Source organism: Lithobates pipiens, unplaced genomic scaffold (assembly GCF_037356315.1).
Source record: "Lithobates pipiens isolate NorthernLeopardFrog02 unplaced genomic scaffold, aLitPip1_a1.2 Scaffold_19, whole genome shotgun sequence".
NCBI lineage: Eukaryota > Metazoa > Chordata > Amphibia > Anura > Ranidae > Lithobates > Lithobates pipiens.
The window spans coordinates 362,546,880-362,559,988 of NW_027507764.1; the positions used below are offsets into that span (position 1 = coordinate 362,546,880).

Consider the following 13,109-nt stretch of genomic DNA (forward strand, 5'->3'; position numbering starts at 1 on the left):
AATGTCTCAGATCTTTTTGCCACAAATGTAAATCAAGTACGTGTTTTTTTCGCATCTCTTCATTTGCTCTTTCCACTGGCTTTTTGAGTAAGCCAAATTGGTTATTTGTATCTATGCAAGCTGTGTTTACCCATGCAGTGTAATTTTCACGATGCAGGAGGTACCGGTTCCAGTGAAATTCTTTGTTACAAGATGGGCTAAAGATCCTTGGGCACAGATGGCATATAGTTATGTAAAGACTGGTGGAAGTGGAGAAGCTTATGACATAATAGCTGAAGATATCCAGGGAAAAATATTTTTTGCAGGCGAGGTAAGACCTAAAACTTTTTTTTTATATAAATATCCATGGTTGTTAGATCTGAGATTTATTACTGGTTTAAAACACTGTGCTATTAATCCCTATTAGAAAAAAATCTTTATTCAGTTTGTAAAAGGTATGTCCCATGTTTTTAATGCTGAACTCTAAGGCCGCGTACACACGCGGGGACTGTTCGCTCAACTTTGTCCGCTGAACAGTGTTTCGGCGGACAGTCCACTCGTGTGTGGGCTTTCAGCGGACAGTTTCAGCGGACAGTCTGCTGAACAAAGTTTTTCAGAAATTCCGAAAAACTGTCCGCTGAAACTTTGTTTCAGCGAACAGTCCCCTCGTGTGTAGGCTTGTTCGTCAAACTAAGTTCCGCGCATGCTCAGAAAGGATTTACACGCCGAAGTTTGCATTGCAGTGTATAGGACGTCGTATTTTTCGTCCCGTCGTACGTGCCGTTCACGTCATCGCGCACGGTTTCAGCGGACTGTTCGTTCGTCGTGTGTGGGCAAGTCCGTCCATGCTAATTTTGAGCGGACTGTCCGCTGAAACTGTTTGACGGACAAAGTTGGGCGAACAGTCCCCGCGTGTGTACGCGGCCTAAGCCAATGTAGAAACCATCATTTCGCCCATATTATATGATCATTAGAAATACTTAAATATTTACAGTATATTAAACCTCTAGTACAACTACATTAGTTAGTCTTTGCTTTAGCCTATAAGAGCTTTGGTTTTGCTAGCAGGCCCTACTCTTCACTCCATTGTGGCTGTGACCTTAGGCGGCGTACACACGCGGGGACTGTCTGCCGAAACTAAGTTCGTCAAACAGTCCGCTCAAACTTTTGAATGAACGAACACGCCCACACACGGCACTTTTTGAGCGGACAAATACGGCAAACTTTGTTCGTCGTACTAAGTCCGCGCAACTTTTGAAATGAGCGGACTCGCCCACACACGAGGCAACAGTCCGCTCATTTCGAGCGCGTGTGCAGGTAGGCGGGGCCCGCGACGGAGACGTTGCGGGCTCCGCCGCCTGGAATGGACTTAAAGGGGAACCCCAACGCCGAAAAAAATCGGCGTGGGGGTCCCCCCAAAGTCCACAACAGACCCTTGTCTGAGCACGCTACCCGGCCGGCCAGGAAAGGGGGGCGAGCGAGCGCGCCCCCCCTCCTGAGCCGTACCAGGCCGCGTGCCCTCAACATGGGGGGTGCCTTGGGGAAGGGGGGCCGCGCGGCCCCCCCACCCCAAAGCACCTTGTCCCCATGTTGATGAGGACAAGGGCCTCTTCCCGACAACCCTGGCCGTTGGTTGTCGGGGTCTGCGGGCGGGGGGCTTATCGGAATCCGGGAGCCCCCTTTAATAAGGGGGCCCCCGGATACCGGCCCCCCACCCTATGTGAATGAGTATGGGGTACAATGTACCCCTACCCATTCACCTGTAAAATAAAAGTACCCAAAAAAAAACAACACACGAGATAAAATATTTTATTGCACAGCTCCGGGGGTCTTCCGTCTTCGGGGGTCTTCTCGCCGGACTCCTCCGCTATCTTCTTGTAGCTCTTTTGCTAGCGGAGGAGTCCGGCTTTCTTCCTCCCCGCCGCCGGCCTCTTCTCCCGACTTCGGGGGTCTTGTCCCCCTCTTCGGTTCTTCTGCCGGGCCACCGCGCCTTCTTATAGCTCTTTTGCAGGCGGTGGCCCGGTCTTCTGTCGCCGCTTTCCGTTCTTCTGTCGCCGCCTTCCGTTCTTCTGCCGGGCCACCGCGCCTTCTTATAGCTCTTTTGCAGGCGGTGGCCCGGTCTTCTGTCGCCGCTGTCGCCGCCGCCTTCCGTTCTTGTTCTTCTTCTTGTTCTTCTCCAGGAGATGTTGACACGTCGCTCTCTCCGGCCGGAATGCCAGAGCCGCGCTGAGCGGCCACTTATATAGTGACAATGGGGCGGTGTCACATGGTATATGTCACATGGGTTGGTCACATGGTGACCCCGCCCCCTTACGATGTCATAGTCCCCATGTGACATCAACCCATGTGACCAACCCATGTGACATATACCATGTGACACCGCCCCATTGTCACTATATAAGTGGTCGCTCAGCGCGGCTCTGGCATTCCGGCCGGAGAGAGCGACGTGTCAACATCTCCTGGAGAAGAACAAGAACGGAAGGCGGCGGCGACAGCAGACCGGGCCACCGCCTGCAAAAGAGCTATAAGAAGGCGCGGTGGCCCGGCAGAAGAACGGAAGGCGGCGACAGAAGACCGGAAGAGGGGGACAAGACCCCCGAAGTCGGGAGAAGAGGCCGGCGGCGGGGAGGAAGAAAGCCGGACTCCTCCACTAGCAAAAGAGCTACAAGAAGATAGCGGAGGAGTCCGGCGAGAAGACCCCCGAAGACGGAAGACCCCCGGAGCTGTGCAATAAAATATTTTATCTCGTGTGTTGTTTTTTTTTGGGTACTTTTATTTTACAGGTGAATGGGTAGGGGTACATTGTACCCCATACTCATTCACATAGGGTGGGGGGCCGGTATCCGGGGGCCCCCTTATTAAAGGGGGCTCCCGGATTCCGATAAGCCCCCCGCCCGCAGACCCCGACAACCAACGGCCAGGGTTGTCGGGAAGAGGCCCTTGTCCTCATCAACATGGGGACAAGGTGCTTTGGGGTGGGGGGGCCGCGCGGCCCCCCTTCCCCAAGGCACCCCCCATGTTGAGGGCACGCGGCCTGGTACGGCTCAGGAGGGGGGGCGCGCTCGCTCGCCCCCCTTTCCTGGCCGGCCGGGTAGCGTGCTCGGACAAGGGTCTGTTGTGGACTTTGGGGGGACCCCCACGCCGATTTTTTTCGGCGTTGGGGTTCCCCTTTAAGTCCATTCCAGGCGGCGGAGCCCGCGACGTCTCCGTCGCGGGCCCCGCCTACCTGCACACGCGCTCGAAATGAGCAGACTTCCCTCCGAGCGGGAACAGTTTGCTCATTTCGAAAGTAGCCTACACACGGGCGGACTGTTCGCTCAAACCAAGTTTCAGCGGACAGTTTTTCGGAATTTCCGAAAAACTTTGTTCGTCAAACTGTCCGCTGAAACTGTCCACTGAAGCCCCACACACGAGCGGACTGTCCGCTGAAACACTGTTCAGCGGACAAAGTTGAGCCAACAGTCCGCCCGTGTGTACGCGGCCTTACTTGCCAAACCTAGGCTTACTGGTCAAAGTACCTTAACAAAGATCTTCTATTGGAAAAAGTGGATGCTCTGGTGACTCCACAGGGATCAGTACACCCAAATCTATGCCTTTCCTCCCATGAAACTTCTTTGCCTGCTTCTCAGGATCATGGTGGAGGACATTCTGGTGATCCTCTTTGCTCTGAATTGGCCCAAAACAATCCAAATGAATTTGAAGTGCAGACTTTCAGCTTTAATTCAAGGGGTTGAACATGAATATAACATACAAATTTTAGGGACTGCAGCCATTTTTATACACAATTTTTTTTTAAATCATTGTCCATTTGTACTGTGAAGGGCCATCCAATCAACTTTGCTGCATTTGGCTGAATCTGGGCTGACAGTATATCTCTAAACACTGCATAATTCATCTGGCTGCTTCTGTCGCATCATCAATAAATGCCAATGACCCAGTGCCACTGGAAGCCATGCATGCCCATGCCATCACACTGTCTCAACCATGTTTTACAGATGACGTTGTGTGCTTTGGATCATAAGCTGTTCAAAGCCTTCTCCACGCTTTTTTTTCTTCCCGTCATTCCGGTACAGATTGATGTTCGTTTCATCTTTCCAAAGAATGCTTTTCCAGAACTGGTCTTTTTTCTTTAGATGTTTTTTGGCAAAGTCTAATCTGGCTTTTTTATTCTTTAGGCCTATGAATGGTTTGCACCTTGTGGTGAACTCTCTGTATTTGCTCTTGTGAGGTCTTCTCTTGATTGAAGATTTTGACAATGATATGCCCACCTCCTGGAGAGTATCCTTCACTTGTCTGGATGTTGTGGATGGGTTTTTCTTTACTGTAGAGAGGATCCTGTGATTATCCACCACTGTTGCCTTACATGGATGTCCAGGCCTTTTTATGTTGCTGAGCTCACCAGTGTTCTTCTTTCCTCAGAATTTACCAAACTGTTGATTTGGCCACTCCTAATGTTGCTGCTATATATCTGATAGATCTGTTTTGTTTTTCGAAGCCTTACAAAGAGATATCATGCCTATTTTACCTAATGCACACACACCTTTTGCCTAAATGTGAATGGTGCAAAACAGTAAAAGAGATGCTGTGTATTACATATATTTGGGTTCTACATCATACTAATGTTGTAAAGAGCTGCGTAAACTGTCGGCGCTATATAAATCCTGCATAATAATAATAATAATAATACTGCGAAGGTAAAGACGCTATTCTGAGCAACATACCGAATGCTGCAGTGGAAATTCCTGAGTTCTGGAAATCAGTATGCACAGGCAAAAGGGGAGTGTACAACTAAACCTTTCGCTTCCGTATAAAACTTCTGTGTGCATCGCATAGACTAGAGAAAAGACAAACGTGGAAATGCGGAACTTTTATGGTGCTTTTAACTTTACAAATGGACAACTGCAATATCAAAATTCCATATACTTTATAAAGTACAACATTATAAAAATCACAGGATAAAAATGTATCTCAGAATTTCATACAATCCAGTTCACTCACCTTCAGCATCATAACTACTACATAATCCCATATATACAGTGGATATAAAAAGTCTACACACCCTTGTTAAAATGTCAGGTTTCTGTAATGTAAAAAAAAAAATTAGACAAAGATAAATCATTTCAGAACTATTTCCAACTTTAATGTGACCTATAAACTGTACAACTCAATTGAACAACAAACTGAAATCTTTTAGGTGGAGGGAATTAAAAATAAAATAATATGGTTGTATAAGTGTGCACACCCTTAAACTAATACTTTGTTGAAGCACCTTTAAGATTTGATTACAGCACTCAATCTTTTTGGGTATGAGTCTAACGGCATGGCACATCTGTACTTGACAATATTTGCCCACTCTTCTTTGCAAAAACACTCCAAAACTGTCAGATTGCGAGGGCATCTCCTGTGCACAGCCCTCTTCAGATCCCCCCACAGATTTTCAATCAGATTCAGGTCTGGGCTCTGGCTGGGCCATTCCAAAACGTTAATCTTCTTCCGGTGAACCCATTCCTTTGTTGATTTGGATGTATGCTTTGGGTTGTTGTCATGCTGAAAGATGAAGTTCCTCTTCATGTCCAGCTTTTTAGCAGAAGCCTGAAAGTTTTCTGCTGATATTGACTGGTATTTGGAAGTTTTCACAATTCCCTGTACAATGACTAAGGCCCCTGTTCCAGCTGAAGAAACACAGCCCCAAAGAAAGATGCTGCCACCACCATGCTTCACTGTGGGTATGGTGTTCTTTTGGTGATGTGCAGTGGTATTTTTGCGCCAAACATATCTTTTGGAATTATGCCCAAAAATTTCAACCTTGGTTTCATCAGACCATAACACATTTTCCCACTTTTGGGAGGCTTCATGTGTGTTTTTGCACAATGGATATTTTTCTTTGTAAGAAAAAGCTTCCTTCCCTCTTGCCAATCTACTTTATAGCCCAGACATATAAAGAATACGGGATTCTGTTGTCACATGTACAACATGGCCCGTAGTTGCCAGATATTCCTGCAGCTCCTTTATTGTTGCTGTAGGCCTCTTGCAGCTTCCCTGGCCAGTTTTCTTCTTGTCTTTTTATCAATTTTAGAGGGACGTCCAGTACTTGGTATTGTCACTGTGCTATATTTTCTCCACTTGATGATGACTGTCTTCATTGTGTTCTGTGGTATATCTAATGCCTTGGAAATTCTTTTGTACCCTTCTCCTGACTGATACCTTTTAACAATGAGATCCCACTGATGCTTTGGAAGCTCTGTGCAGACCGTGTCTTTTGCTGTAGAATGTGACTAAGAAAATATCAGGAAAGACCTACTAGAACAGCTGAACTTTATTTGGGGTTAATCAGAGGCACTTTAAATGAGGGCAGGTGTGTACTGACTCCTATTTAACATGAATTTGAATGTGATTGCTTAATTCTGAACACAACTGCATCCTCAGTTATAAGTATTTGATCCCCTATCAGCAAGATTTCTGGCTCCCAGGTGTTGTCTATACAGATAACAACCTGAGATTGGGAGCACTCTCTTAAAGGGACGGCTCCTAATCTCAGCTTATTATCTGTATAAAACACACATCCACAGAAGCAATCAATCAGTTTCCAATCTCGCCGCCATGGCCAAGACCAAAGAGCTGTCAAAGGATGTCAGGGACAAGATTGTAGACCTACACAAGGCTGAAATGGGCTACAGAACTATCGCAAAGCAGCTTGGTGAGAGGGTGACAACAGTTGGTGCAATTATTCGCAAATGGAAGAAATGCAAAATAACTGTCAGGCTCCTTCAGTCTGGGGCTCCATGCAAGATCTCCCATCGGGGAGTTTCAATGATCATGAGAACAGTGAGGAATCGGCCCAGAACTACACAGGAGATTCTTGTCAATGATCTCAAGGCAGCTGGGACCATAGTCGCCAAGAAAGCAATTGGTAACACAAATCCTACAGTGCTCGCAAGGTCCCCCTGCTCAAGTAAGGGCACATACAAGCCCGTCTAAAGTTTTCTAATGAACATCTGAATGATTCAGAGGCGAACTGCTGCCTATGACCCCAAGAACACCATTTCCACTGTCAAACATGGAGGTTTGGGGGTGTTTTTCTGCTAAGGGGACAGGACAACTTCACTGCATCAAAGGAACGATGAACGGGGCCATGTACCGCAAAATGTTCTGTGAAAACTTCTGTCCCTCAGCCAGGGCATTAAAAATGGGTAGCGAATGTGTATTCCATCATGACAATGACTCAAAACACACAGCCAAGGCAACAAAGGAGTGGTTTAAGAAGAAGCACGTTAAGGTCCTGGAGTGGTCTAGCCAGATCTTAATCTCATAGAAAATATGTGGAAGGAGCTGAAGGTTTAAATTACCAAACGTCAGCTGCAAAGAGGAGTGGGACAAAATCCCTCCTAAGATGTGTGCAAACCCAGTGGCCAACTACAAGGAACGTCTGAGCTCTGTGATTGCCAACAAGGGTTTTGCCACCAAATACTAACTAATACTAAGCAAAGGCGTCAAATACTTAATTCACTCATTAAAATGCAAATCAATTTATAACCTTTTTGAAATGCGTTTTCTGGATTTTTTGTTGTTATACTGTCTCTCGCTGTTAAAATAAGCTATCATTAAAATGATAGGCCGATCATTTCTTTGTCAGTGGGCAAACGCACAAAATCAGCAGAGGATCAAATACTTTTTTCCCTCACTGTAGGGGAGAGGCCTGGAGGTACTGATAGACAGACAGGCAGAATCCCTACGTGACCATCTAACATGTAGCCATTTAACTAACATTTAGGTGTGGCAAATTCAGTTATTGTGGTTGGATTAATGTTGGTAAAAACATTGTATTATCAACCCACTTTTGAACCCACAGTTTGACATGAACTGTCAGAGGGTGACTGTCCTATATTTAATGCAATGCTCTTGCAAAGCCTTTTATGTTGGAAAAACAGACATTTGTTGAAACACATTTGGAACCATGTATATTTCTTTAAAAATGTCTACAGTGAGCCGCCGTGTCAGCTTATACCATAGATTTGATGCTACTTACAATATATTGTAAAACACAAGTAGCAACTGCATTGGAAAGTGCATAGAAAAAAAACAGAATGAATAAGCGCCAACAGGACACATGCCGCAACAGCGTCTAATACTGACCTCCCTCTACACTCAGGGCTGGAACTGATACCAGGAGAGGAGGTGGGCAGGCATACATGTTAATGGGTCTTTGAAAAAGGGGCAGAGCCCCAAAACACATATGCCCGCCCACTTCCTCTCTCAGCATCGATTCCGGCCCTGAGTTTAGAGAGAGGCTGGTACTAGACTATGTAGTGGCATGCTTCCTGGCAGGTACGGTTCTCCATTACCCGGCTCATCGATCCCTACAGGTCCTTGTTGCTGTGCTGTGTATTTTCTCCCTCTACCTTGATGCTGCTCTTCCTTTGACTAAGTGTAAATTTGAATACAGTTTTTACTGATTCAGCATCTTGGTAACTCTGTTTCCTTTGATACAGCAGAAATGATTGACTCCTTCCTGTAGCTCGGGGAGTGTGACTTTTATGATCAATGGGTCTTGTGGGAGGCTGGGCTGCCGCGATGCCCATCATAGGAAATTAAAAGGCACAAAGTGGGAAGGAAAGAAGATTAAAGATCAGAGCAGTTATATAATCCAAAACGATAAGACAGAATGAGATGGGACTGAAAGATTAACATTATATCCAAAAAAAAAAAAAAATGCCATTAGATATAATTTATGAATACATAGAAGATATATAAAAAATGGGTATATCGGTTCTACAACAACATTAAATGTATGTAAATTTGTGAAAAGCAAAAATGAAGGCCCCTTTCATACCAGCAGACCGATGGGGTCCACCTGTCAGTTTTTCAGGCAGACCTGATTGGACCACCCATTGTCATATATGGGGTGGAGGATGTTAGTAGACCGACCAAACAAAATCCACTGAAAACAGACGTATGGCGATTTGTTCATCCATTCAGCGAATCAAATGGAAACAGACATGAAGTCTGTTTACATCTGACCGCCCCATAGAGGAGAGCCGCTGTGTTCGTGTCCACTCTGTGGAGCGGACCTGTCATCCGCTTGCTCCAATGAGCAGGGGGATTCCGCTTGGATGGATCTGCCCCATGTGAAAGGGGCCTCAGTGTCCTGTATAATAAAGTTTTTAGACTAGCATAGAATTTGGTTTATCTTTTTTTTAATTCTTTTAATATCAGATTTTATTTGGTTGATCTTTAGGCATTGCCTATCTTCACTAATTGTTTGACTGCAGTACAGTGCAATAAAATAAAACCAGACATTTGAAGCTGACATATTTGTATGTAATCTCTTATAGGCCACGAATCGTCATTTTCCACAGACTGTGACCGGAGCTTATCTAAGTGGTGTGCGAGAGGCAAGCAAAATTACAGTTTTTTAAATTGGACTCACTTTCCCACGTCTTTTTCTATTTTTATATGTATTTTTGAAGGAACCACTCAAGCTGTTTTTCACGGCAAAGTTTCTTTACAACATTGTTTATTTTATGTCCCACATTATGGCTGAGCATTGACCACTGGACGATGCAGATCATTCAAGCAAAGACCAAAGTGGCCCTGACATGAGAAAACACCGGGCTTCTGTGTTACCATTGTCCAAAAAAATTGAAGAGGAAACCTGAGTACCCACAATGGAAGCCTAGTATTGTTTTCTTGTCAAAAGTCCTAATTTATTATAATTAATATTGTTACAGGGTCTGTTTAAATTAAGTTTTTGATACTGTATTTGTTAAGCAATCATTGTTCCATTTTCCCTTTGTTTGGTTAATGTAAATTATTTTTTATAAGTTGAATACTATATACTTGGAACCCTTCCATTCGATGTATATATGTCACAAGGATAAGACAAGAACCATGTTACCCAAGGTATTTCACTGAGTTATTTTGAAAACTCTTTGGAGTTGTGACACCAGTGAAATTTAAAGCATGAAAAATAAAATGGTGATGGACTTTCCATTACCAAATTAAAGAGACAATTTATTGTTAACTATTGTGTCTTCCTTGCTTATAGAACTTAAATTGGACATTTGAAAAGGTTTTTTTTTCGTTTGGGACATTGACATGTTTCCTTCGTTATTCTGCTGTGCAAAGGCAAGCTTCACTACGCCAGAAAAAGCATGTGGGTCCAAGAGTTCAAACTTCTTCCAGGTCAACAACGAGAAAGTACTAAAATTTAAGAAAGAAAGGGGGACCGGGGGGTAAGAGTGAAACAAAATGAGGTAACGGATCAATGAAACTCTTCCTAGAGAATATCAAGGCAGTAGTGGGAGCGGCTGGGAAATGCAGGGAGCTGGGCTGAGCCATGCTGTGTGTGTCAATGGACACTCAACAGCATGGCTCAGAAGCGAGCTTGCACGAGTTCCCCACGTTGCTATGGGGGCACTCAGATGGGGGGGGGGGGGGCAGGAGCACCAGCAGAGACCTCAGAAGAGGGAGATCGGGGCTGCTCTGTGCAAAGCCATTGTACAAAACTGGTAAGTATAACATTTAAAAAAATCCTTTAGAATCACTTTAAATTAACAACTTTGTGTAACAAAAATACATTTTCAGTTTCTGTTCACATTCTTTCAAAAATTTGCACTAAAAAAACAATCTTTAAAAGACTCACCATGCCACTTATGTTGCCATTTGGTAGGGGTTTAAAATTCACACATTCCCATACTCAGGAGGCGTAACAGAATGTGTTTTGGGGTGTAATTATAGATATGCCCATGCTGTGTATTAGAAATATTGTCATTTACAATTGTGTGTTAAAAAAAAAAATGCATTTCATTTTCTTTCAATATTTTTCAAAAACTTATGGCAAAAAAAATAAAATCTACAAAAGACTCACCATGCATCTTAAAAATAGCTTGGGGTGCCTGGTTTCAAAATTGCAGTATCTACTGTCCTGGCACCCCAGGGCCTTCCACACGTGATAGTTGGATAGGAAATTAGATGTCTATTTTATGCCCCTTGAACGCCTGAAATTGGAAGAATCGCCAGAAGGAATATGCAGAGTGTTTTGGGGGTGTAATTTTAAGTATGTCCAGGCAGTGTGTGAAAAATAGCTTAAAGTGGAGCTCCACCCTAAAGTGGAACTTCTGCTCATCGGATTCCTCCCTGCCTCCGGTGTCGCAATTGGCACCTTTCGGGGAGGAGATGATACCTGTCTTTAACAGGTATCCTTTCCCACTTCCGGGAGTCCATCCACTCATTATTGGGATGAGTCATAAGAGGGCCAATGAGCGGCTGAATGCATTAAGGTAAAAAAAAAACTTTAAGTGTCGGCTGTATGAGAAAATATATGTGTGTGTGTGTGTGTGTGTGTGTGTGTGTGTGTGTGTGTGTATTTTTTTTCTTTCTTTCTTTCTTTTCAAAAAACGTGACAAAAACAAAGCTTGATCTTCAAAAGACTCACACGGCTCTCATTCAGTACGATGTTGGAGGGTTTACTTTTTTTGGTGTTTCTCCTGTCCTGACCCATCAGGGACTCAATAAATGTTATATAGTCAGGAAAGCAGATGCAAAATGTATGTGCCTTAGGAGCCTGGAGGTGCTCCTTTGGATTTTGGGCCCCTTTATGCAGATCTAGACAGTGAAAAAGTCTCACATATGTGGAATCCCCATACTTGGGAGGGGGTAAGAAACTCCAAGATAATGCATTTACATGCACATCAGACCACTTCTTAAAGAGGAAGTAAACCCTTCCAAACAACTTGGACCTATAGGTAAGCCTAGATTAAGGCTTACCTGTAGGTCCAAGCAATATCTCCTAAACCTATATGGTTTAGGAGATATTTGCCCGAAAATGGGCACCGCTGTCTACGGCGCATGCGCCGTAGACAGCGGCGCGCAGGCGCACTAAATGCGGCAAATCCAAGAATGGATTTGCCAAATTTGTCGACTCCCGTGCGCATGCGCGGGAGTGACGTCATGGCGGCTTCGCCGTATGACAGCGGCGGAGCTGCGAGGCGCGACTCCCATGCGCATGCGCGGGAGTGACGTCATCGCGGTTGCGCCGCTGTGATTCGTCGGAGCTGCGAGACGCCACAAGCAACATGGATGCGGCGGACTACAGGGGACAGCGGCGACTTCGCTGGCTCCTGTGTCAGGTAAGTGACACATAATGAGCTACTATGCGATGCATAGTAGTCCATTATGCTTTACCTTTGCAGGGAAAAAAAGAGGAAGTAAACCCATCAGGGTTTACTTCCTCTTTAAAGGATAAATGCACCTTGTGTAACATGTTACTGCTACAGCTGACCCAGAGTGCCTGAACGTTTACTGTTCTGAGCCCCCTATAAAGCTGCTTTCACACTGACGTGCTACATTTTACCTGCACCGCAGTGCATCTGACTTTTCTGGGTTAGCTGCAATTTGCCATAGATTTTTATTATATCCTGCAGGTATGGTGCACAATCTGAAAGCGCACCAAAACTGCTGCATGCAGGAGTTTTGGTGTTCTTTCAGAAAGTTCACCAAACCTGCAGGATATAATAGACGTTTATGGTTCAGCACAGCAAACCCGCAGGTACACCACCCTGCACCCGTGGTGTCAGTGAAAGCAGCCTTATACTATTATGCCCAGTGTATTGCCTCACATTGACCTCAATATTTCTTATTTCCTGCTGCTGGAGACTGCTAGCCAGGATAAGAGTTGGAGTGCACTTGGTATCGCTCCGCATAGGACAGGAGCCAGCACTACAGAGGAGGCTTCGGCTTACGTGGCTCTTGCTCCCTACTGCAGCTCTAACTTTACAAGTAGTCCCTCTGCATAGCACTCTGAGGCTCTGGGATGGCGGGTCTAAACTATATGTCATGTTCACCATTGCCAGGACTCTGGCGGACAAGAGGGGAGAACTAGAGCTACTGATGTTCAAGGAAGATTTAGATTTTGTAGGAATTTCAGAGACTTGGTTCAACAGCTCATGATTGGCTGGCAACCATTCAAGGGTATTCCCTATTTTCCAGGGATAGAGAAGGTAAAAAAGGGGGAGGGGTATTCCTGTATATCAGAGTATCACGCGCACTCGAGAGCATCCGTGACTGCCGGGTCCCGCTCATCGCGGCCGTTTACCACGTGACGCTGGTTCCTCCCTCCCCTCTCTGTACCA

General features: G+C 45.2%; 1 protein-coding gene across 1 annotated transcript in view; it reads left to right on the forward strand.

Moving 5' to 3' along the window:
- Window positions 1-10,000, forward strand: part of KDM1B (lysine demethylase 1B) — an 89,223-nt gene extending 79,223 nt beyond the window's left edge. The window contains exons 20-21 of the mRNA XM_077492254.1: window positions 158-310; window positions 9,312-10,000. Of these exons, the coding sequence (XP_077348380.1) occupies window positions 158-310; window positions 9,312-9,395 (237 nt within the window). The 3' untranslated portion in view covers window positions 9,396-10,000. The remainder of the gene's footprint in view (window positions 1-157; window positions 311-9,311) is intronic.
- Window positions 10,001-13,109: the final 3,109 nt, after the last annotated feature.